Source organism: Chlorocebus sabaeus, chromosome 21, assembly GCF_047675955.1.
Source record: "Chlorocebus sabaeus isolate Y175 chromosome 21, mChlSab1.0.hap1, whole genome shotgun sequence".
NCBI lineage: Eukaryota > Metazoa > Chordata > Mammalia > Primates > Cercopithecidae > Chlorocebus > Chlorocebus sabaeus.
In genome coordinates, this window is record NC_132924.1 from 34964607 (window position 1) to 34990814 (window position 26208).

Consider the following 26208-nt stretch of genomic DNA (forward strand, 5'->3'; position numbering starts at 1 on the left):
TTGTGTGGTTTTGAAAATGTGCCTTGCCAAGCAGAGATGGAGGGTGTGGCAGGGGGCATCTCAATGACTCATGTTGTCGATGATATTTCTACTAAGAGAAATACACAGTGTATACTCACTAAATGCTTTGCCTAGGCAGTTTCTGGCTGAAGCCTTCCTCTTCAGCCTCTATTCTGTGTTCTTCAGGGATTTTGGTGACTTAATTTTCCTTGATGGTTCTACACCAGGTTTTGAGGGATTTTAATGGTTAAGAGGCACTTGAATGTAATAAATATGTATATATGTACATATATGTAATAAATATATGAGTGTACACACACACACACACACACACACACAAACAGGCATACCTCACAGATTTTGCAGATTAGGTTCTAGACCAAACCAATAAAGCAACTATTGCAGTAAAGTAAGTCACACAAATATTTTGGTTTCCCAGTGCATATAAGCATTATGTTTACTGTAGTTTATTAAGTATGCAGTAGCGTTTTGTCTAGAAAAATAACTAATGCCAGGCATGGTGGCTCAAGCCTGTAATCCCAGCACTTTGGGAGGCTGAGACGGGTGGATCATGAGGTCAGGAGATCAAGACCATCCTGGCTAACACGGTGAAACCCCGTCTCTACTAACAATATACAAAAAAACTAGCCAGGCGTGGTGACGGGCACCTGTAGTCCCAGCTACTCGGGAGGCTGAGGCAGGAGAACGGTGTGAACCTGGGAGGCGGAGCTTGCAGTGAGCTGAGATCCGGCCACTGCACTCCAGCCTGGGCGACAGAGCGAGACTCTGTCTCAAAAAAAAAAAAAAAAAAAAAAAAAAAAAAAGAAAAATAACTAACATACCTTACTGAAAAATACTTTATTGAAACTGAACATGTCGGTACATTCCTGTAGTCCCAAGCCACTCAGGAGGCTAAGGTGGGAGGATCCTTTGAGCCCAGGAGTTCCAGGCCAGCCTGGGCAAACATAGGGAGACCTCCATCTCTAAAAAAAGCCCCCAAACTTTATTGCTAAAAAATAATAATGATCATCTGAGTCTTCAGCATGTTATCTTTTTTCTGGTGGAGGGTCTTACCTAAGTGTGAATGGCTGCTGACTGATCAGGGTGGTGATTGCTGAAGGCTGGGATGGCTGAGGCAATTTCTTGAAATAAAACAAAAATGAAATTTGCTTCCTCGATAGACTCTTCCTTTCATGAAAGATTTCTCTGTGGCATGTGATGTTGTTTGCTAGCATTTTACCCACAGTAGATCTTCTTTCAATACTGGAGTCAATTCTCTCCAACCACTGCTTTATCAACTAAGTTGATGTAGTATTTTAAATCCTTTCTTATTATTCACAGTTAATCTCAGTATTCACGCCATCTTGACTGGAGTAGATTTCATCTCAAGAAACCACTTTCTTTGCTCATCCATAAGAAGCAACTCCTCATACCTCCAAGTTTTATCATGAGATTGCAGCAGTTCAGTCACATCTGCAGGTTCCACTTCTAACTGTAGTTCTCTTGCTATTTCCACCACATCTGTAGTGACCTCCTCCACTGGTCTTGAACCCCTCAAAATCATCCCTGAGGGTTGGAATCAACTTCTTCCAAACTCCTGTTAATGTTGGACTCTTCCCATGAATCATGAATATTCTTAATTGCATCTAGAATGGTGAACCTTTTTCAGAAGCTTTTCAATTTACTTTTCCCAGATAGATTAGATAAATGACTATCTATGGCAGCTATAGCCATATATATATATATATATATATATATATATATATGTTTTTTTTTTTTAAGATAGTGTCTCATTTGTGGCCCAAGCTGGAGTTCACTGGCACAGTCATACCTCCCTGTAATCTTGAACTCCTGGGCCCAAGGGATCCTACATCTCCCTTCCTGAGTAGCTAGGACTACAGGCGCACACCACCACACCTGGCTAATTATTCTATTTTTTGTAGAGATGGGGTGCCACTATGTTGCCCAGGCTGGTCTTGAACTCTTGGTCTCGAACTCTTGGTCTCAAGTGATCCTCCTGCCTCAGCCTCCCAAAGTGCTGGGATTACAGGTGCGACCCACCATGGCCAGCCATGAAATATATTTTTAAAATAAGACTTGAAAGTTGAAACTACTCCTTGATCCATGGGCAGCAGAATGGATGTTGTACTAACAGATATGAAAACATTAATCTTCTTATATATTTCCATCAGAGCTCTTGGGTGACCAGGTGCACTGTCAATAAACAGCAATATTTTGAAAGGCATCTTTTTTTCTGAGCAGTAGATCTCAACAGTGGGCTTAAAATACTTGGCAAATCATTCTATAAACAGATGTGCTGTCGTCCAGGCTTTGTCGTTCCACTTATAGAGCACAGGCAGAGTAGATTTATCATAATCCTTAAGAGCCCTAGGATTTTCAGAACAGTAAATGAGCATTGGCTTCAACTTAAAGTCAGCAGCTGAAATAGTTCCTAACAAGAGAGTCAGCCTCTCCTTTGAAGCTTTGAAGCCAGGCATTGACTTCTACTCTCTAGCTACAAAAGTCCTAGATAGCATTGTTTTCCAGTAAGCGTTGTTTCATCTACATTGAAACTCTTTGTTTAGTATAGCCACCTTCATCAGATATCTTAGATAGATTTTTTTTTTTTTTTTTTTTTGAGATGGAGTCTCACTGTGTCACCCAGGCTGGAGTACAGTGGTGCTATCTCGGCTCACTGCAAGCTCCGCATCCCAGGTTCACACCATTCTCCTGCCTCAGTCTCCTGAGTAGGTGGGACTACAAGCGCCAGCCACGGCTGGCCACCACGCCCAGCTAAATTTTTTTTTTTGTATTTTTTTTAGTAGAGACCGGGTTTCACTGTGTTAGCCAGGATGGTCTCTATCTCCTGACCTCGTGATCCGTCCGCCTCATCCTCCCAAAGTGCTGGGATTACAGGCATGAGCCACCATGCCTGGCCTTAGCTAGATCTTTTTGATAACTTGCTGCAGCTTCTTCACCAGCATTTGCTGCTTCACCTTACACTTTTATGTTCTGGAGATGGCTTCTTTCCTTAAACATCATGAACCAACCTCTGCTAACTTCCAACTTTTCTTCTGCAGCTTCCTTACCTCTCAGTGTTTGTAGACTTGAAGAGATTAGGGCCTTGCACTTGATTAGGCTTTGGCTTAAGGGAATGTTATGTCTGGTTTCATCTTCCATCCAGAACATGAAAATGTTCTTTACCAGCAATAAGTCTCCTTCGCTTTCTTATCATTCGCATGTTCACTGGAGTAGCATTTTTAGTTTCCTTAAAGGACTTTTCCTTTGCATTCACTACCTGGCTGTTTGGTGCAAGAGCCCTAGCTTTTGGTCTGTCTCGGCTTTCAATATGCCTTCCTCACTAAGCTTAAACATTTCTTGCTTTTGATTTAAAGTGAGAGACATGTGATTCTTTTACTGGAACACTCAGAGGCCATTGTAGGGTTATTCATTGGCTTAATGTCAATATTGTTGTGTCTCAAGTAATGGGGAGGCCCAAGAGAGGGAGAGATATGGGGGGAAGGTATGGTTGGTAGAGCAGTCAGAATGCACACATTTATGGATTACAGTCGCTGTCTTATATGGGTGCTGTTTGTGCTGCCCCAAAGTAATTATAATAGTAACTTCAAAGATCACTATCACATATATAATAATAATAATGAAAAAGTTTGAAATACTGTGAGAATCACCAAAATGTGACACAGACATGACGTGAGCACATGCTTTTGGAAAAATGGCGCCCATAGATTTGGTTGATGCAGGCTTGCCACAAACCTTCAATTTGTTAAAAAATGTAATATCTGGGAAGCACAAAGATGTATGCCTGTTAAAGGTTTTAAAGAAGCCTTTTTTTTTTTTAAGAGAAAACTTTTATAAGCTTTACACATAGCAGACAATAAGTATTTGTTGACTAAATGGTCAAGTTGGAGTGAGCAGATTTTAAAATTTTATTCTACTAATCACCACCAGCAATTTTATTTTTGATGCTTGTAGATGGACAGTGGTGCCTATGTCTATTAGGCCTTCTGATTTTTTGTTTTGTTTTGTTTTTTCCTGCCAAAGGACAGTGCTTAGAACTTCCCATTCTTCCTTATAGTGGGGAAAATCTGTCACCCCAAGGATATGAATTAGGTAGAAAAGTAATGTAAACCAATCACAACGCGCGCTGCGGGGCGGCTCCAGACTGGCTTCTCCGGGACGACTGGCGGAAGATGACACTTCGCTACCTCCGTTCAATCGGACAAAGAAGGCCATAATAGTTTTGGACAATAAAAAATTCCTTGTGGGTTAAACTGCGGTGGGACTGACTGTTACGCAGAAGGCGTAATCGGAAAACTTCTATACACTGTGTATCACAGATATATTATTTTCTGGAATCCTGGAGAAACGATCAGCAGCTGTGGTGGCACCAGTACCAAAAATGGCTGTAAGGCGCTTCGGACGCTGGATCAGGTGACGCAGCCTCAGTCCGCCCACTTCCCACCAGCGGCTCCTCCTCCTGCTTCCCGGCGTAGCGGTGGGCGTGGCTTGCCCAGAGGCTCTTTTGGGGCCGGGAAAACCGAGGAATACACATGCGCAGTTGGACCCCTCAGGCCCTTCGTGTACCTTCCTACCCATCTCCCCGCCCCGACCCTCTGGGCGGGGCTGGGCCGACAGTCCAGCTGCTGCTTGCTGGAGATTCAGTGACTTCCTTGTTGTGAGCCCTGGCCCGCCAGTGTCCCGACTTGTAGCCCCGCTGTTTTTATCCGGGCCGCTAGCCTGAGTCTAGGTCGCAGCCGCAGCCCCAACCCGTCGGTCACCTTTTCAGCGCAGGTTCTTTCCCCGCACGCCCTGCGCTCCCTAACATGCCCAACCCCAGCAGCACCGCCTCTCCATACCCCCTCCCTGAGGAAATTAGGAACCTGTTGGCAGGTAAAGAGCGGGAAGGCGGTGGTAATGCTATTGGGGCGGGGGCGAGGGAACGGTAAGCCGGTGGGGACAGAAGCACTCAGAGCCCTTATCCTCCATCCCCACGCTCCCTACGTCTTCTAGCCAGTGGGGTCGGCACAGGGAGGAGAGAAGGGTTGTTTCGTCTCAGAAAGGGAGTGGGCGTGTGTGTTGAAATTTGGTGCGGGGATGGTGGCGAAGCCCTTTTTGGTGGTGTACACAAATGAGATCAGGACGTTTCTATGTGCATTGTGAAGACTGTGTGTGTGTGTGACAGAGGAGGGCGGGGGAGGAAGAGTGGTAGAGGGAGAGAATGATAATGAATGCTGCGTGAGCAGGCAGAAGGGAGCAGAAGTCAAAGAAGTAGTTCTTGGGTGGTCTGGCCAATCGAGGTAGAGGATGTAGAGATGCAAAGAGATGTCAGAGCCACAGGTGTTAGGGGTTATGGGGTGAAAGAGTTTGTCATTTCTAAAACTCCTATTTTTCTTAAACATTCAGCTCACTCACGTTTACAACTTTTGAAGAAGGTCTGGTTCTCAAATGGCCACTTGTCCCCAGCCTCAGTAATATATTAAAGCAAAAAAGGAAGGATATGTTAAAGTTCTACTTCCTGTGTGACACGATGAAAGTACTTCATGTTTGCACCCTTATCTTCCCTTTTTCAGTTTTACATTACCATTTATAGGAACTTGTTTTAGGAGCTAAAAACGTGGTTCTTCAGTAGCATTATGAATCCACTACTAGTTCATTAATTTTCTGGATATGGAAGTGTGTATGTTCACTAAAAACCAATAAAAATTTATATTTCTGTACAAGTTAGAAAATATATCTTTTTAAGGTAGCACAAATCTTGCCTATCTTAATGTTCTGGAATTTCAACCATCATTTATTTTGTCTTGTGTACGTCAGAATTCTGGAAACTGAATTTCGATTTTTAGTTTTAGATTCTATAAAATATTTATCTTTCAGTATTGTTCATGAATAGATTACAGATTGCTTATTATAACTCTTAAAAAGCAACATCATCTAAAATGTGACATTTGAAATAGTAGGTTACTCCTATAGCAATGTGAGTCCAAATCTCCTAATATGCTGTTATTCAATTTTGGTGCTTGGCATTATTAATGTGGTAGGGAAATGAAAACTAAGTGTATGAATGTAGACTTATGTTTGTATGATTATGGTACAGTATGTTGAATGCATTTGTGGTGGGATAGCCTTTCACTCTAAGAAATGCTTGTTGTCATTAAAGGGTACCACTAAGGGAAATAGTTAAAGAAGTCTAAAGACTGACTTCAGGCAGCTTTATTACATCTACGTGACTACTGATTTTGTTTTACTACACTTAACATTTTTTGTTGTTACAGTGCTGGAATTGTTTATTTAGAATATTATTGTAAAAACCAGTGCAGAAAAGTGTTTATCATTATTCCAAAAATAGATGAAACCATTTTCAGGATATTCTATGTCTGTATTTTTGAATTTAAGAACTAACATATAGACCTCTAGGTGCATATTTTAAAGCTTGGCAACTCCCATAGTACAGTTTGTTATTTGGATCCATAATCATACATCACAGATAATATGATATGTAGGTCATGAGAACCTTTATTCTCTTATCCCCATAGATCACAAGTATTTCATGTGGCCCTTATTTGTGTAATTTAAAAACTCAAAATTACATATTTAAATTATCTGCCAATGCTAATTTCCGATATATTTCTGCCTTCTCTCTTTAGTCAGGTAATATACTAGCATAACGTCTGAAATTAAAGTCATTTTGTTGACATTTTCACTATTTTATATTATTAAAGCAAATTGCATATTAAAACACATGAAGTATTAAAAACAAATATTACAATTAAAACTTTTGGAATTAGAAACTTAAATTACACTTTATTTTCAGAGGATATTTTCAAGAAGTATGGAAGTGAGTTGGGGTGTATTTATATTTAAAGAAATTTAACAAATCAGTGTTTTTCGGGTTTTTAAAAAACTTATTTGGAAAATTGTTAACATCTTATGTTTGACTATAATTAAAATCTTTTTTGAGGTAGAGAAGGCTTCAAGAATAGATGCTGTCAGCAGTTATTTCACGTATTTCATCTAAAAATATTGTTGGCATTGTACATGATTCTTTTCATAATTCAAGTTTATTGGGTAAGAGTATATGAGTAGATTTAGAGTAACTAACATTATAGAAGCATTTATATTGGTTTGAATATTAGAGATATTGCTGGCTTATTTAGCATATTTCTTTGAAACTAAGGAGATATTGGTAATGTTGTAGTTAACAGCTGAGTGCTCTTAGAATGCATGGTACTATGCTAGAATTCCAAGGTAGAGAAGATAAGGAACTAAACTTTTCAGGGGTTTAAAGTCGTTTGTTTTCAGAAAGAAGAATATAAAATCAAAAGATAATGACTGTTAAAAATAATGTTGTTTAGATGTATCTGTTTGTGTTCCATATGCCTATTATCTAAATCATTATATGTCATATGTATTGTTTGAAATTTCACCTGCTTAAAAGGGAAGGTACTCAAGTGTATTCTTATTTATTGTTTTTCTTTCTTTTTATTTTTCTCTCTGATTATGGCAGTTCTATGCTATACTTTCAACATTTGTTCCCTCTCCCTTCCTTCCCCTATAAAAAAAATTCCATAGAAATGTAAAAAAAAAAAAAAAGCAAAAAAAAAGCTTGTTATTGTTAACTCACATGTGTTGTGTAAAGATACCATTGAAAAAGTGGCTATCTAGTTTGATTTTTAGTTATATTTTCTGTGGAGTCAGTCTTGAAGACCTATGCTTTTTATAAAATGTTGATTATTCTTCTGGTTATATGAACAGAAAAGGACTTACAGAATTTCGTTACTGAAAGCAAATTTTGAGCTGCCATATGCATTACAGGCAACCTTTGATTTTTTTCTTTTCTACAACAATGGAAGAACAGGTTTAGCCTGGATAATTGAAATCAAAGGACAATCCCAAATCTTGTCCATTTAATCTTCTCTCACATCCAAATATTTTGACTAGGACTAGCAGCAAGAATAATCTTGATTTATGTGATTTTTTTTTTCTCTAGGCAGGCAAGAAAGTAAGAGGAACTAGAACCACTTCCCTCCAGCCTCCTTTATTTGTTTAATCACCCTTTAAATAATGGTTTTTTAGTGGCTTGCAATCAGATATTCTCATTCATCCTCATTCATTTGTTTTAGGACAACAAATTTTAAAAGGAAAGCTCTAAGAAGATGTTATTTTCTGTTTACTAAATTAGCAAATGAAACCATTGTTAAAAGAGGAAAATAGTGATTGTTAGTGCTCTGAAAAATGAAACCAAACCAAACAAACAATAAATAAAAGTGGTTATATAGTTTCTGCAAAGTGATCTTGAGGTTTTGTTCACATGGCAGTCTTGATTAGAAATACCACATTTTCCCTACTGGGAATTTTTAGAACATTAAAAATGTTTTTCCCACACACTATGTGTGAAGATAATCCGTATGTTTAGGGGACATTGATTATCTTCACACATTGATTATCTTCACACATTGATTATAATGTATGAATTTTTTTTCACACAATATTATTTAGGGTATATAATCAGTCCCCTAAAGGGATTCCTGTAGGGGCACTAGGTGAAGAGTGCAATTTATTTGAAATAGAGGCAGAATTTTTTCAATGCTGAGTATATTACGGTTTGATTTCCACCTTTCCAAAGTTCCATTTATAATTTGGTCAACATTTTGGTTTTATTTTTCCTATGAGAATTATTTATGGTGTATCTAGTGTCTCATAACTTCCTTTTGGGACATTGGCTGAGTATGTAAAGGGAAGAGTGCCACCTACTGAGTCACCAGTAGTCACCTACCTCCTTAGCACCTGGATTTTCCTATGGAGCAAGAACAAGCCTCCCCCATCTGGGCAGCAATCACTAAAGAGCATAGAGTTGATATGAGAACATTTAATCTCAAAATGAAATCTATTGTACCTCTAAGGTACTCTTTTCTGGAAATAGGAATATATGTAAATTAAGGGACTAGAAGTTTATAGAGATTTTTTGTATGGGTTAAATAATACAGATGAATTAAGATGTGGTGTTAGGAAAGTTATTTGCCTATTTTAAGTATATAATGTCCTACTTTGTCTTGGGAGGAGATCTTTTGGCATGGCTGTCCATTGAAAGTATTTTCATCTCATTACTATATAAGGCTCTTATTATGTACAGTTTTTATAGCTACCCAATCCAAATTATCATTGGTTTTCTTCAAAAATAAGAATCTAAACATATTAAAAAATTAGCATTATATGAAAAATTTGCAAATGGGCTTATTGCTCCTGTTACCAGCGTTAAAGTATTACTAGAAAGAAGGTAGACACAACAGCGTAGGAAAAGCTGCTGGTGATTTGAAACACAGTTTAGTTGTCTCTCATAAATTTCAGATTAAGTGTCATATATGGGTGATAAAAGTGGCATAGGCTAGATTTTATATACTCATTATTCACTTAGTTTGTCTTTTTCAATTAAAGCTAAGTCTATCTTTTTCATTCCACTGAGTTTACATTTCTTTTTCAATCACATTCTGAACACATTACAATAGATGCTGCCTAAAAGTGAATATAGTGTAAATCTCAGACTAATGTGTTATTCACTGTGGCTTCTTTGAAAATGTGTGGTAAAAAGATTTTGATTATTGTAAGGTGCTATTTATCAAGAGTCATCTTTCAGCAGTTGAAAGATGTTCAGCCCTACCTTTAAACAGCCCAGCTATCTATCAAAATATATCATTTAGCTTCCCAAAGTCAATTTTGGAAATTTTGTCCAATGATTGGATTGTAAGACTCTAGTATGTTTTACCCACTGTACCATGAGAGCTCTTGTGCCAGTTCATGTCACCTTTTCCATATTTGAAAAGTCCACAGTTCGTCTGCAACCTGTAAAAGCACGTGCTGAGTAATCAGGGAAGGACATCAGTTAGAACAATCAATAACTTTTCAATTAGCCATTTTCCAACTTTGGGCATTTGGCTCCATTGATTTGCATGTGCCCAGTTTAATTGATTTTTATGTTTTCATCAGTAGCTGTTTGGTCAGAGCCATACCCTGGTTTAACAGAGAAGAGCTTGTCTTTTTTTTTTTCCTAACGGCAGCTTAGATTCTAGGCTAGGATCCCTATCATATTAAGTTTGATGACAGCACATCTCAGTGAAAGCAAAGAGAAATCTGGCCCAATTCACAATGTAGAGAGAGATGTGGAATTAAGTTAGTAAGGTCATTGGGGGTGCTGTGTGATTGGTTTTACCTTTATTTTATTGATCTGCGGCTGAGCATATGGTGGTAGATTCAGCTCAGTTCTTGCTCCCTCCCCCATACAATTCAGGCCATCATGGAGGCTGAGTGTGTGTATATGCATGTGCCAGGAGGTATTGGGTGATTGGAGGATTAGGCAGGAAGAGGAGGTGTTACCTTTGTGACTTGTTTTTAACCTCCAGTCTGCAAGCCATATTCTAGGCTGTTTGATAGCCGGGGGTAGTGAGGACAAGTGGCCAAACTGCTTTTCAAGAGTGGAAACCTGTGCTAGATACTATATCCAGAAGCTGAGAGTTATTTTATCATTTGCAAAAAAAAATGTAAACTGTTCTGGCCTAGTGTAGTTCCACCTTTTCACTATGTGATCTGTGTAGAAGTTGGTAGAAAGCAGTTAGTGTGTGTGTTAGATACTTGTCCCAACCACTGGCGACTCTAGGGAAAGGTGGGGTGACTGTTTTTTAGGAGGTCTATATGTTAAAAGGGGGAAAAAAGGAAAATTGGAGTACTATTTAGTGATTTGGTGTGTTTGCCTCTTAGGGGTCTCCATGGCAATTGAGAGATTTCTAACTTAAACTGCTTAAGATTGCTGAGCCAGTATACGTCATCTTTTAATTTTGTTTTTAGACCTTGACATTTATCGACAGAGCAGTTGTAAATCTGATCTTTTCAGAGGCCTTCTCCCCCAGATCCTTACAGCTGTACCATGAGATAAGGTTTACTCTTGACAGTGTTAAGGTGTAATAGTAACTAAAATCCCATCACATTTACTTTCACCGGGATAACTTTTTCCTGCTGATGACTTGGGCTGGGGTGGAGGCTGATGGAGATAGGGGTAATTCTGGGGTTAAATGCAAGCAGTGCAGACCCTGCAATCTATTTGGCTGCTGGCCCGGAGGCAGGAGATGGGGGTTGGTGGGGGTAGTTAGACCTGGTAGTTAAACCTGGGGTAGTTAAACCCTTTCCCATGGGTGCAGAGTGGGCCTCACACGCTTCTCTCCCGTGGCCAGTGTGCGTGAGAGTGTGAGTTGAGCCCCTCCCTCTGAGGAAGAATTCTGAAAACCGGGCTAAGAGTCGAGCAATGGAGGCTGACCTTTTCTTGTAATTAAATTACTGCGTTTCGCTGAATTACGGGCAGTCACGAATGGTGAAATCTACATATTAACCGAGGAACAAGACCCTCAAAGGAAGGTAGAAGAGGACTAACGCTCTTGTTAGTTTACTGTGCTTGCTAGTTTACCGTTTGCAGGGCTATTTAGAGCACAATAAAAAGCTTCAAATCTCTTCTCCAACCAGCCAGAGGAGCACTTGATTCGCCCAAGACTTTTATTGCTCGCTTTTGAAATATTACCCTGGCTCTGAGCTGCAAAGCCACAGATCCAGCCCCATTTGTCTGACGAGGGCGCTGCCCCAGACCTGGCTCTCCATGCTCACAGCACCGCCTGAGAGAAACCCTGGGGTTTAGATGTGCGTGTCTCCGACAGCAGAGCTGGAGCATCTCGCAGCCTTACAACTTCTTTGCGGCGCTTGGTCTGTCTTTGCGTTGCGAGATCAGGATCGGTGTGTTGTTCAGGCACCAGCCGAAGGCCACCGGCATGTCTAGGAGTCTCCTGTGCCTGGAAGAGGCTGGTTTCATTCGATTCTAAAAGAAACGGGTAAAGTGTAGATTTTAAGAAATAACCTAGGTTTCAAAAGCTTAAAAACCAACCAAGTCTGTGGACAATCAACAAACTAAAATTATTTCAGGAACTGCTTCCAGTTTAAAGTTTTTTTTTTTGTTTTTTGTTTTTTGTTTTTTTTTTTTAGCAGAGCAGTTTCTACCCTCTCCACATCACCTTTGAGAAATAATCACGAAAAAGGCACTGTTTATTAAATAATTTTAGTTGCTTTAAACCTTTTCTGGGAAAAGCTTAGGAATAAGTATGTTAAAAAAGGCTACTCTTAAAAAAAAAAAAACAAACCCATACCCAATCTCTGAATTTCTGCCATCCTTGAAAATTACCGATTCTTCCTGCAGTTGCACACTCTTTCAAAAAGAATACTTTGTCATAAAATAGTCACATGGATCAGTATTTTAAAACATGTTTGGGGCGTTAGAGAGCACTATGTAGAGTATTTATTGCATCCTTTTTTTTTTTTTTCTTGAGTTTTTATAAAACTGAAATGACCTTTTAAAGAAAAAACTCTTGGGGGCAATTTGTTGTTATTACTTCCAGAGATAGAAAATAGATTCTGTTTGTTTAAACTTGGATTGTATAATGAAAATGTAAAATAGGCAATTAAATACTCATAGAAGAAGGAATCAAAGGCAAACATTGAGTGAAAATAACACTAAGCAGACTATTCCCCAGTCATTGAGCCAGTGATTCTTCCTATTGAGTCTGGTTGGAAGAAGAATCAGCAGTAGGGATGTTGCTTCTTCCCTTATTCCACTTTCTTGCAAAAGTTACTGTAATGGTCTGAGGGGAGCCAGTGATCTTTCCATTTCAGCTAATGTCTAAATGTCCAAAGGTTGCTTGGTCTTCTGGGTACAAAATTTAAAGCGTTTAGAGCAGCATGCTTCTTTGTAAGTTTTGTTATTTTGAATTCACTTTAGAAGTCTGTGTCTAATTTGCACTAGTACTAGATTATGTCTTTATGTCCCCCTCATCAAAATATAACTCAAAGAGAAGCTGTGACATTTGCTTTCATTTCATTTTGATACTTATTTTTAACACATTAGTTGTTAATAGACTTCAAGCCATAAGCTATTTTTTAAAATTATTACAGTATTCTTAATTCTTTTACTTGTCATATTGACTTAGTGAAAAATTACCTTTACACATTTATTATGAATGTATAGAAGTTTAATCGGCTTTCCTCATTGGATCAAGATACTTTTGTAATCAAGAATTACAAACATTCATCCCATATACTAGGTTTTAAATGGTTAATTGTAAGTACAGTTGAGAGATTGTTTACCATACTACTTTGAATTATTTATACGTAATATTATTATGTTTTGATGCCATACAAAGTAGTTAAGGAAAAAGAAAGTAAAACATATATCCCTTCCATATGAAATAATCAATGATTTATAGCCATGCCTACTTAAACACCTTTTAATGATATCCTCCATATTAGATATTTCAAAATGAACTGTGAAATTCTGAAAATAAAATTAAAATTGCACAGTAGTTCATGAATAAGAAGAATGGAACTAGTATAAAAATTAAACCTGTAGTGTAAAAAAAAATTTTTTACACTAGAGAGAACCAGACAACATGGTAATTTAGAAGTTTACTAAAATTAAAAAAAATAGAGGCTATGAGGGAATGTTACATAAAGCCATAGAAATCTTATTTCTTGGTAACTATATTTTTATATAGTGCAATAATTTATGTTTGTACTTCTTCCTTAAGAAATATCTCAGGTGGTAAACCACGGCAAGAAGCAAGAGCTCACAAAACTACACAGCTGGTTATCTTTTTTATTTGAGGGTAGTCAGAATGAGTGGGTAGTAGGAAGGAGGAGGGCTTGATTTGGGAATCTTGGCTAGAAAATTGGATTTTCTTTTTCCTTTAAAGCATTACATGTTGGATATACCTGAAAATTGATTATTCTAGGGAAAACAGACCCTTGCCAGAGATATTAGCTTATATTGATATAATATATGAATGACGTTTTCACACAGGAACTTACAAAATACTAGAAAATGATATTAACACATGCATAAAAACTTGGTGCTTGCTTCCATATAAAAGAATTGGCACCATAGTTTATTAAAACTTGTGTGCTTCTTTCTTGTTTAATGATGCCAAACATCCAAATAGTATTTGCTGTGGTAAGCATAAATACAACATACAAATTTTATTAGCTAAGTGGTGATCAGATTTGTTCAACTTAGTATTTGAAACATACTTCAACTGTTACGCTTTGGAATGATAAATATAACAAATTGTACAGGTATTAACGCTTATGTGTAGAAAGAATCATTGTCCTATTTATCGTCACGAAACCTTTATTTCTTATAATTTGTATCCTGTTTCTTACATTGTGTGGTTTAGATGTTGAAACATTTGTAGCAGATATACTGAAAGGAGAAAATTTATCCAAGAAAGCAAAGGAAAAGAGAGAATCCCTTATTAAGAAGATAAAAGATGTAAAGTCTGTGTAAGTCACTTACCTTTTCTTTACTGATTTCTTACATAGAAGCAGTTTTGTAACTAACATTTTAATAAGAAATCGATTATTATGGAGTTAAATTTTTAATGTTCTAATTGGTGTTAAGTATTTTTAAAGGGCAAAAAATAGATTTCCACTATATAGTTTTTAAACACAGATATGCTTATAATGCCCTTCTTGATTATGTATTTTTCTGAGCATTCTAGCAGAATTCAACTGTTTATTTTGATTATCTAAGGGAATATTTGGTTTAAATGATAAGACAAAGGTAAATTGAGGATTTTAATATACAGAAAATACCTCAGACACTGAAGAAAGAGAATCCTTTTAATTGTTACTACTTTAAATGAATAAATGTAATATATTTACATGTCATAGATATTAAGATATGTCCTCATTTTACTACTGTACTTAGATCTTTAAAAATTATTTAAAATTTTTAAGCATTTTGGAATTGTCATTTCAGGACAGGAATTAGTTTTTTCTAATGTATATCTAGGTGTGTATTTTTAATATAGATTTTGGATTTTAATTATTGTTACTGATTAGACCTTGTTTTGATTTTTCAACCTCATTTAAAAATATAATGTTCTTTATTTTGTAGCTATCTTCAGGAATTTCAAGACAAAGGTAAGTTTTTATGTTTGGCAAACTTGAAAGTTTTTTTTTCCTCTGTGGAGATTTCAATAGGATAATCTAACACGTACTGAAATTTGATAGCTGGAATCAAAATTTAGATTTCTATAATGTGTACTTAGACCTTCAAGATGAGAGTGCTAGCTCCCCCTGCTGAGAAGAAAATTAAACAGTATATCCAGAATTTACTCTGCACAGTCTTCCGATGCAGAAATCTTACGCACTTAACATTCTTAGGTTTTGTGTTTCTTAGAGTACATTGTGGCAGAAATTTGTCAGGAAAGGTGAAAACCTCAAATTACATATGGAATAACTTGGTGAAGCAGAGGTGAGATATTAACCCACTGCCATTTATCACTACAGAGATTATTTTATAGTGGTAGGAGAAGGGCCTGTGGCTGAGTGCTCACAGGTAATGTTTTTGAAGGACGTTTTGAAAACAGTATAAATTTTTGTTTGAGAACAAACAATAAAATCTTTTTCAAGTGAAAGTTTTTATTTTCCTTGTGGTTATTTTGATATGAATACATAGGGGCCATAGACATTTTTTAAAGAAGGGAATTCAGTTTCATTTTTTTGGAAATATGTGAGAATGCTGATAACCTGATTGTCTCCCTCTAGATTTGAGAGACAGCTGCTTAGCAGACTGAAAAACAGATCAGGAAAGGTATAGGAACTTCCTACTACTTTATATATTCAATTCTTTAAGGGAAACTGGGTGTGGCCCTTACTTCCATGATACTTATTCATAGGTTATGATGTACAGCTTGTGGATACTGGTGTGAGGGTCACAATATAAAGTTAGTTAACCTCCATGGAGCTAGGTTCCGGATTTGAGGAAGACACACAGTGTGGCATCTTCTAACTGAAGCTAACGGATCCCAGAGTAAATCATATTTGTGCCAACTGATAAGTGGGAAGGTGGTAACAGTTTCAATAAACAAAGTAGTTAACCAGACAAACCTAAAATCAATTAAAAGGAAGTCACAGTTTATTTTCACATTAGATCATCAAGATTGGTATGATTGAAGGGAATGAGAAGAGATTTTTTTTTCATATTAAGATTTTTAACACTTAAATAAAGAAATGAGCAGGAAACTATTACCTGCAAGTACCCACTTTTTTTGTGCTCTACAAGAAATCCTAATCTATGGGTTTAATTCTGCTGCATTTTGTTTAGATGAATGTAGAAATGAATTTATGCATTTTAATTATGATAACTTATATAGTATACTTTATGGAAGAATATTAGATATCAGATTCTGCCTCTCTTAAAAGGCATATTATTTCCAGTGATTATTGAACTTGCATTGTGCTTTGTGGTTTAATTATTTGTGCATTTAAAATTTTTAAGCTAAAAAAGCATGATATGAAGCAATTGTGTAATTGCATATGGATCAGTAATAGTGTAGAAACTTTTCCTTTGGTATTTTGTTTTAGAATTCGTTCAGGTGTGTGGATATTAAAATTACATTACTGAGATACATTCTTTGTCTCTAAAGAGAATGGAAATTTATATAGTATTTGATAGAAATTGAAAAATGAGCATAAAATAGGAGTTCAAAAAGCATAGAATTTAGGGATTGCTCATAATCATTTTCCTCTCAATAAGTCATTTGTAGTTCAATACTGCTGTACTGAGTTTTAACTAATTATGAAGAATGCCTGTTCAAAAGTAAGCCTGTAGATGAATTAGGTGTATACCTTGGAGAAATATGAGCTGAGTACTTTTATGCCATTGTATACTCAAAGTATATTCAGCTTTGTTCTAAAAAGACTGTTCCTGTACTTTGTTAGGCATAGTAAAGGGTACAGACCTAATAGTTGCAAAGTAATTATTCAAGATATAGTACATCTCTTTTTAAAAATAGGAATTTGTTTTCAGGTCTCTACATTGAGTAAATTCAATTCTAAGTATGTTTTGGGAGTGTTGCCTTATTCTCCACCTTGCGTTTTCCCCTTGAGGTTTTGGATTATCTTTATACAAGGAGGTCTGGGCAGAATTCCTTTTGGCTGTTTTCCGTCCTTTCTCTTCCCTCTTGTCTCTCTCTCTCTGTAGTCAATGTAGGGTCACATTGTGAACATAACCTTTTTCCTCCTTTCTACCTTTACACCCTTATTTTATTTACATGTATGTGTATATATATTTTAAATGACAGTTAAGTATCATTTTGATGTCACTGTTGGGGGGAAAAAAAGGACCAGGTAGAGAGTTCTTAAATAAAAAGAGTTAATGCAGATTTATTCATATTTAATAAGTTATTAGTTTCTCTAATGCACACAGATGTGTATCATCCTTCCTTACTTCCCTCACAAATCCTTCCCTTCTACTCTATACAATCTCTCATCCTGAGATTTAACAATATAGATTTTACAGTTTGAGGTATTTCTTTTTTTTTTTTTAAGACAGGGTCTCACTCTGCCTCCCAGGCTGGAGTGCAGTGGCACCATCATGGCTCAGTGCAACCTCCGCCTTCCAGGCTCAAGTGATCCTTCCACCTCAGCCTCTGGAGTAGATGGAGCTATAGGCACTTGCCTACATGCCCAGCTAATTTTTTTTTTTTTTTTGTAAAAACGGGGTTTTGCCATGTGTCATAGGCTGTTTTCTAGTTCCTTGGCTCAAGAGGTCAGCTGCCTCAGCCTCCCAAAGTCCTGGATTACAGGCATGAGCCACCATGCCTGGCTGTCGATTCTTAAAATTTAAAATTAATTGAGTTGATATGGTAGTTGAAACACTAGGCTGCATAGATCTTAGGATTTTTTTTGATATTTCCATTTTTTTGGGTGAGAATAGTTTACACTGGTAGAAACTCATTTTATTACAGTGGTTTCTAGTTATTGAAGCTTGTGTATTAAGCTAATGTTTCAATTGTTTATATTAATTTCCATAGAAAGCTATTGTTTTACAACCTTCTTTTTCATTTAATTTATTAAAATTCTTGTTTTATCCTTATATGTGCAAGTCTTGATTCCTCTATTGAAGAGATCTGACAGATTGCATCTTTAGAATAATTATCAGCTGATTTTCTAAATTCCTTAATTTTACTTGTACTTAGGAAAGATTTGAATCTAATTAGCTAGAACACTTCTTGCTTAGTCTAGTCCTTGTTATTCATTTGAAATATTGCTGGTTTTATCTAGAACAGATAGTTCCTTTTTATATCCTTCAAAGTATTGTATGTAACAGAATAACCTAGTTTCTTTTTTCTTTTCTTTTTCCTTTTTTTTTTTTCTTTTTTTTGAGATAGGATCTCACTCTGTCATCCAGGCTGGAGTGGAGTGGTGTGATCATGACTCACTGCAGCCTCAGCCTCCCTCAGCTCCTTTGGGAGGCTAAGGTGATCCTTTTTCCATCTTAGCCTCCTGAGTAGCTGGGACTATAGGTACGCTGCCTGTGTATTGTATTTTTTTGTAGAGATGAGTTTTCGCCACGTTGCCCAGGCTGGTCTTGAACTTCTGGGCTCAAAAGATCCACCCGCCTTGGCCTCCCAAAGTGCTGGGACTTACAGGCATGAGTCACCGTGCTCGGCCAACAGAAGAACCTAGTTTCTAACCTTAGTGTTTTACTTGCCATATTGCCTCATACTATAAAGTATCCTCTGGAATTTAGGCTTCATGCACTGGAATTACGCTATGTGATTATTTCAACATTGTTCTCTATCACATAACAAGGTCATAGGTCTCTTAATGTGACTTGAAATAATTATTTTTGCAATGAGAATATATTACTATTTAGTAAATACTGTTATGGACTATTAACTAGAATTTTCTAATGCTGTATATATTAAGTACATGATAAAAAAATTTTGCCTGTAGTTGTGTCTTGATCATGTATTAGTCTCGGTTTTCTCCAAAGATGATTTAGGTGTGATTGCTTTCTTTGTAGACTGATTTACTGAAATAAGATAATGTGAAAGTAGATAGTAGGTGTTTAATAAATATTATTGCGTATTTTCAGATTCGACTTTATTTGTCAAGAAGATTTAAGTTAATCTTGATTCATAAATTCGGTTTTCAAACAATTTGGGGGAAATTATCAATTATTAAAAGAAGGGCGTATTTATTAGCATTAGTCAAATATTTCATGAGACTTTTTTTTCAAATTTGTAAAATGTTAGTGTCTACAGTTTTGTTTTGTTTGTTTGTTTGTTTGTTTTTTGAGATGGACTCTCACTCTGTCGCACCCAGGCTGGAGTGCAGTGGCACAATCTCTGCTCCCTGCAACTTCTACCTCCTGGGTTCAAGTGATTCTCCTGCCTCAACCTCCCGAGTAGCTGGGATTATAGGCATCTACCTCCATGCCTAGCTAATTTGTTGTATTTTTAGGAGAGACAGGGTTTCACCATGTTGGTCAGGCTAGTCTCGAACTCCTGACCTCAGGTAATCTTCCCACCTTGGCCTCCCAAAGTGCTGGGGTTACAGGCGTGGGCCACCATGCCTGGCCTGGTGTCTACAGTTTTGAAAAAGGGGAATATATTGCTTCAGGTGCTACAGCTAAAAAGTCTCATTTTCTCCTTTAAAATCTTTTTGCTCTAATTGTCAAAAAAAAAAAAAAAAAAGGTTTTGCCTTAATATTTTATTGATATTGTAAAATATGCATAGATTTACTTAGAAAGCAGTTTCCTTTTACCTTCTTGTTCATACTGTTTCTTAAGTTTATTAATGGACTGAGAATAGCAGAATAAGAATAGCAGAAAAGTCTGAAGTTTGAATGATGTTTAATTTCCTTTTATTACCGCTCCTAACATAGTGTGTTTTCTGTTGAATGATAACTCCACAATGAAATCTGAGGAAATAATTCACAGCTTTTTCCTTCTATCACCTACCCCCACCATTGGCCTTGTACAAATGTCTCAAGCATGTTTGAAATGATGGGACCTATAGTAGTAGAGTATATTTCACAGGCAGTGCTTGAAAAATGGTATTCTTATTTTAAAGCTCTGCGCCAGTTTCGTGCCAGAAGTTGTCTTCAGTATTTGCATGCTGTAAATTAGCCCTCCTACTGTAGAAGAATTATGAGGAGAATCTTCTTTTCAGTGACCTATATCCTTCAAAGCCTTAAGAATGAAACTTCCCTGAAGAAATGACAAGTTAAATGCTTAATTATGTAAATTTAGTTATATATTATTACTTGAAATATTAGTTTAGACAAGTGAACTAAGTAGAGAATTAGAAATTAATTTATTTTCACTAGAGTAATTTTTCCCCCTGTTTGTCTTTCAGTGAGAAAGAATGGTTATCACTCAGATTTTAGGTACAGGTTTAATAGTATCCCTTATCCAAAGTTCTTGGAACCAGAAGTGTTTCAGATTTTGGATTTTGGGACATTTGCATATATATAATGAGATATCTTGAGGATGGAACCTAAGCATAGACACTAAATTCATTTATGTTTCATATGCACCTTGTAATTTTGTGCATGAACTAAAGTTTGTGTACATTGAACCATCAGAAAGCAAAGATGTTAGGCATGGAATTTTCCACTTGTGTTGTCATGTTGACACTCAAAAAGTTTTGGATTTTGGAACATTTTGGAGTTCTGTTGATTTAGGGATGTTCAACCTGTATATTACTTCATTTCCTGTTTACCTGATTGTGTTTAAAATAGGACTGTTTTGAAAAAACAAGCAACAAATTGGGTAAATCAGCTTCAATGGTTGTAGAGATTATGACTGTTCAGTTGTTGGGCTACATCTCTAGGCATTTGGGAAAATGTTAATTGATAATGAACCATATTAAAAAGAATGGCTAATAGTAATTTGATCCCAGCTAGTATAAATTTAAAAATGTTTTTCAGAAAAATATGCTGCTGTAGTATGATTAAACCTTGAGTTTGTTGCAATGTTTGTTACTACTGAAATTATAGGAAGGTAAGTCTTGGATCATTGTCTTTTATTCTGTTAACTTTGTATCGTTAATTAAACTTTTGAAAGTTGTGGGATAAATCAAATGCTTTTCTAGGGAAACAAGAAACAGTATTAATGGGCAACAACCCCATAATTATCCTTGTGAGTACATAACAGGGACACATTCATGTCTTTTCTTTGCGTAATAACTTTTACAAATAAGTATTTTTAAACTGATCATTAATTTTATGACCACAGAAATGAGATGCAAAATTTATGCTATTGTCAGTGGCACAGGCTCACGGCACCACTGACATTATGTGTGATTGTAATAGAATGGCTGCCAACTAATGATTCTGTAGACATTTCATTTGAGTGTGCTTTTCTTTTAGGTGTGTGATTAGGCTGTAATGCTTTCACTTATGTCTGTAAATTGTATTGGATATATTTACCTGATGCCTGTTGTTGATTTGGAGTTTAGTTTTGTATTACATAAATGCACGTTGAACTTTTTTTTTTTTTTTTTTAATCTGTAGAAGTCTTTGCAGGTTTAAAACTACAAATACTCAGCCCTAGGGAGGAAAAATGCTTTGCACTACTCAACAGCGACCCTGTGTTCAGTTAAAACTCCTTATAAGACTGCAACTTTTACTCTTTATTAGGTTGAAAAAAAATTAGAGGGGAGGAAAAGGGATGGACCATCACTGGAACAATAGTAAGATGAAGAAGACCATCTTGAAAAATGATGTGTCCTTTCAACTATACGCAGGTTAAAAAGGGGCTATCCCTGTATATATAACATATAGATTCTTTGCTTTCTGAGTTAATTCAAAGGATTATGGGGAGAAAAAAAATAAGGAAGAAATGAAGAAATGAAGCCAGTACTTAGTTCATTTTGTCTTAGGTAAATATAAACATCACACTGATTTTTTTTTTTTTAAATACTTGCAGTAAGCTGCAATTCTTAGAATGGGTTAGTTGAAGACAATTTCATTTTAATATATAACCCCAAAGCATTTTATTTTTATTTTGATTTTTTAAGATGGAGTCTCACTTTGTTGCCCAGGCTGGAGTGCAGTGGCATAATCTTGGCCCACTGCAGTGGCACGATCTTGCTCACCGCCTCCCGGGTTCAAGCAGTTCTCCCTGCCTCAGCCTCCTGAGTAGCTGGGATTACGGGTGTCTGCCATCATGCCCGGCTAATTTTTGTATATTTAGTGGAGGCAAGTTTTGCCATGTTGGCCAGGCTGGTCTCGAACTCCTGAGCTCAAGTGATCCACCTGCCTTGGCCTCACACAGTGTCGGGATTACAGGTGTGAGCCACCACACCCGGCCTATTTTTTAAATAAAAACAAAACCGTAACTTTCTATAAAAGTCAAAACCATGACTTTAATAAAAACTAATCCATGAAAGGCTAACAGGTCTTTCACCTTTTAGTGATCAATTTGTGTAGAATAAATACTCTGAACTCATATTAGATATTGTTGAGTTTATAGCTTTAGTAATGAACTTTTGATATGTATGTATATATTTATACATATTGAATAAAGAATGGCATTTGCATTTGTGTGAATGTATGTGTATATAAATGTGTATATACACATATATACATACACATATTAATGGATATTCTCAAAGGATAATAAACTACTTCTAATTTTAAAAACTAAGTTTTAATTTTTTCTATTTACTTCCACACAAAATTTAATATAATTTAAACCTGAACATCTGAAATTTTTTTTCAAAATCTTTGCTATTATTATTTGGTTTTACTGTTCTTTTTAAAGAGTCATAATAGCAAAATACGCCACATGCTAAGTTCTAGTGATGTTTTTGAAGTATCCTAATACTTTTTTTGCAGCAAGATTTTTTGTGTGAGATAGGAAATATTCTTAGAAAATTCATACCACAAAAATTCATAACTTCATTAAGAATGTAAAGATACCCTAACCACTAAGAGTAACTGAGAATTTCTTGATCCCTACTGGTACGTATTCCACGAACTGTCGTAACATGATCAAAACATTTTTACTAGCACTTTATGAAGTTCCTTCCTACCTTATATTTGAATTCAGAGCACTCTTCTTTTGTTAAAAAATTATTTTTTTAGAGATGGGGTCTTGGTCTGTTGCCCAGGTTGGAGTGCAGTGGTGCAGTTATAGGTCACTGCAGCCTCAAACTCCTGGGCTCAAGTGGTCCTCTTACCTCAGCCTCTCACAGATGTGACTACAGGTACAGGCCAGCACACCTGGCTAATTGTTTTTACTTTTATTTTTATTTGTTTTTGAGACGGAGTCTTGCTCTGTCGCCCAGGCTGGAGTGCAGTGGCGCAATCTCGGCTCACTGCAAGCTCCACCTCCCGGGTTCACGCCTTTCTCCTGCCTCAGCCTCCTGAGTAACTGGGACTACAGGCGCCCGCCACCACGCCTGGCTAATTTTTTGGTATTTTTAGTAGAGACTGGGTTTCACTGTGTTAGCCAGGATGTTCTCGATCTCCTGACGTTGTGATCTGCCCGCCTCGGCCTCCCACAGTGCTGGGGTTTACAAGCATGAGCCACCGCGCCCGGCCTGTTTTTATTTCTATTTAGAGGTGTGGTCTTGCTATCCCAGCCTGGTGTCTAATTCCTGGCCACAAGTGACCCTCTGGCCTCAAGCATGCTGAGTAGCTGAGATTACAGGCGTGAGTACTGCCACCAGCCTAGCACTCTTCTTTTCATAAGAGAAATATCGTAAGGGATCACTGAGTGTTCTGAAAAGGACTTTGAATATCTCGAAAGAAAAAGAAATTAAGTTCCAAAGAATGAGTAGTATTTATGTGTTCCTTATAATTTTAACTGTGGGAGTAACATCACCATATTTACTGTACCTAGTAGTGGAATCCCTAAGAATGACAATATAGCCATCTCTATGTTCTGCCCTTGTCGTCTTAATGAGAGATGTCTCTGTGATGACAATTGCTCATGAAGTGACAAAACTGTAAGGAAATAGAGAGGAATATGTATTTAAAAAAAAATTATTTGGACAGTGTTGTCTTGAAAGAGGCTATTTTCTCTACCAAAAATGTGGTAACAAATAGGGTGACACCCATCAAATGGGTGTCAGAGGACACAGATACCGTTTTGGAGAGACAAGTAGCTTTAATCTGGATCTGCCAGGAACTGTGGTTCAAAAGTAATACTGTAGCTACTCTGCAGTTCTAGTGGGGATTTTCCTTGTGCTTTTTGGGTAATCCCTGAGGTGGCTGTTTTTCTGTCATGTAACTTGAATTCAACAGCCAAATAATATGGAATTAAGCATACATTTTTCTTTGTTTTGAAATCTGGGTGAGAAATGAATGCTTATGTGTAACTGGGCTAGCAAATATTTGTGTTTTTTAAAAAAATTATTTTAAATGATTACATGGAAAAAATTGAAACCACAAGATCTCGTGGAGATTAATTAGCCTAAAATAGAAAAATCAATCAAAAAATCGACCAACCAACCTAGGATTTGAAAATCAAGTAGGAAACTGGCCAGAACATTAAAAAATAACAACATACCATTGAATGAAACTGAAAGTATATAGTTTGTAAATTACCCTTACTTGAATTTCAAAAGATTATGAAAATTTTAAAGCAGTTTTTTCTATAAAAGATTTGTGCTCTGGAAAATGCAACGGATTATTTTTAATCCTCTCTAATCCTGTTATTTTAATGAAAATACAAAATATTCATATAGCTTCATTATTAGTTTCTCATCATAATTTTTCAAATTATTAAGTAGGTAAATGGAATTACTTGTATTGTGTTTTCTGTTGTGCTTCCTGGATTTTGTTGTTGTTGTTATTGTTATTTTGGTTTTGCTTGTTTGTTTGGATATACACTACACTCTGTTTTACCCTGTTTCTACTTTTTGGATTCTTCTTTGTAGAGATCATCATAAGTTTAGACTGTATTCTTTTGTGTCAATAATAAGCAATTGTATAATGACCTTCAAAAACTCTTACTATATCTAGGTTACAATGGCTATAAACTAAAATAAGACCTGTTTTTACCTAGTTTTAAAAGTTTTCTTTGTTTTTCTGTGACAATGACTCAATTTAGTAGTAAGTAAAATTTACCTCTTCTAACAAAGTAACATTAGCATTAAGTAACATTGCTTTAAATGGCTAAAGTATAAAAGGCATTTCTCTGATTTTTTTTTAACAGGTGATGCAGAAGATGGGGAAGAATATGATGACCCTTTTGCTGGGCCTCCAGACACTATTTCATTAGCCTCAGAACGATACGATAAAGACGATGAAGCCCCCTCTGATGGTATGTGACATTTCCCACATAACTCTGACACTCACACAAAACAATGCTATGTATATAGGTGGTATTTTTATGAGAAAGCAGATGAACATAGAGACTTCGGTTAACTTACCTTTACTAAAACCTTTTAAGGAACAGAAGAGCTCTCTCTAGTGGTTCTAGTAAGGTTTTCCTAATTATGTAATGGCTTTTCTTGGAAATTTTCTTTACTAAAATTTTTGAGAGAGTGCGTGTATCATCATATGAATATTATTAGTAACAGTTAATATTATCAGATTCTTGCTTAATTTTACTGTGCTACTTAAAGGCTTATTGTATTATTTATTTTATCTTCACATTGAGACAAGTTTTTATAAAATGCTTCTTTTAATACACATTTTCATTTTTATGATTGTCACTTAAAAGTGCCCCATATTATGCAGTAATATTGCAGTGTTTGTTGACTGAATTAGTAATAAATTTATCTCTTAGTAATTTCTAAAAGCTATTGAATGTTGCCAAAGTTATGAAACTTGTTTTTAGTGTAGTATGTACTTTCTCTGTTATAGCCATTGAGTATATCTCCATTATAGAAACCTTATAAGGGTAATATATAGTTATAAATTAAGACTGTGTATTGATAAATTAGTCATGCGTGTTAATTTGTAGCACTCAAAGTTTCACATAGACATAGAAATGAATAATACCTTCTGCCACTATGTGACGATCAAACTGTGCAGTTCCATCTCTAAATACAATTGCTGAATGAAAATATGCTTCCTGCAACAGAGCACTTCACATTTTATGTTATCCAGATTATTCCCTTTGGAAACATAAATTGCTTTTATGAGGTATAAAATTATGTCTATTGCAGAACGGGGATAAGTCAAGTACATGCATAAGTGATAAACATTCTAACCACTGATTCAGTACAAAACAATCTTTTTTTATATCCAGAACTTTGTACAAAGTGTAGCAATAATAGTCATATCTATTTTATGTTGAATGTTATGCTTTGGCAAACATTTAATTTCTTTTTTTAAAGGGAGGGATTTTTTTT

The 26208-nt window shown here is 36.3% G+C and overlaps 1 protein-coding gene and 1 pseudogene across 3 annotated transcripts in view; one reads left to right on the forward strand and one right to left on the reverse strand.

The window, feature by feature from the left end:
• LOC103227372 (large ribosomal subunit protein eL8 pseudogene) overlaps positions 1–4254 on the reverse strand; it is a 76926-nt pseudogene extending 72672 nt beyond the window's left edge.
• A 354-nt stretch (positions 4255–4608) lies between these two features.
• Positions 4609–26208, forward strand: part of SKAP2 (src kinase associated phosphoprotein 2) — a 200941-nt gene continuing 179341 nt past the window's right edge. Inside the window, exons 1-4 of one of the 3 annotated variants that reach the window (XM_038004762.2) lie at positions 4609–4911; positions 14277–14382; positions 14999–15024; positions 25065–25172. In XM_038004762.2, the coding sequence (XP_037860690.1) occupies positions 4845–4911; positions 14277–14382; positions 14999–15024; positions 25065–25172 (307 nt within the window). In that variant the 5' untranslated portion in view covers positions 4609–4844. Of the gene's footprint in view, positions 4912–11616; positions 11886–14276; positions 14383–14998; positions 15025–25064; positions 25173–26208 lie in introns of those variants that run through there. The other 2 variants (XM_007981821.3, XM_038004764.2) reach the window with 2 other exon arrangements.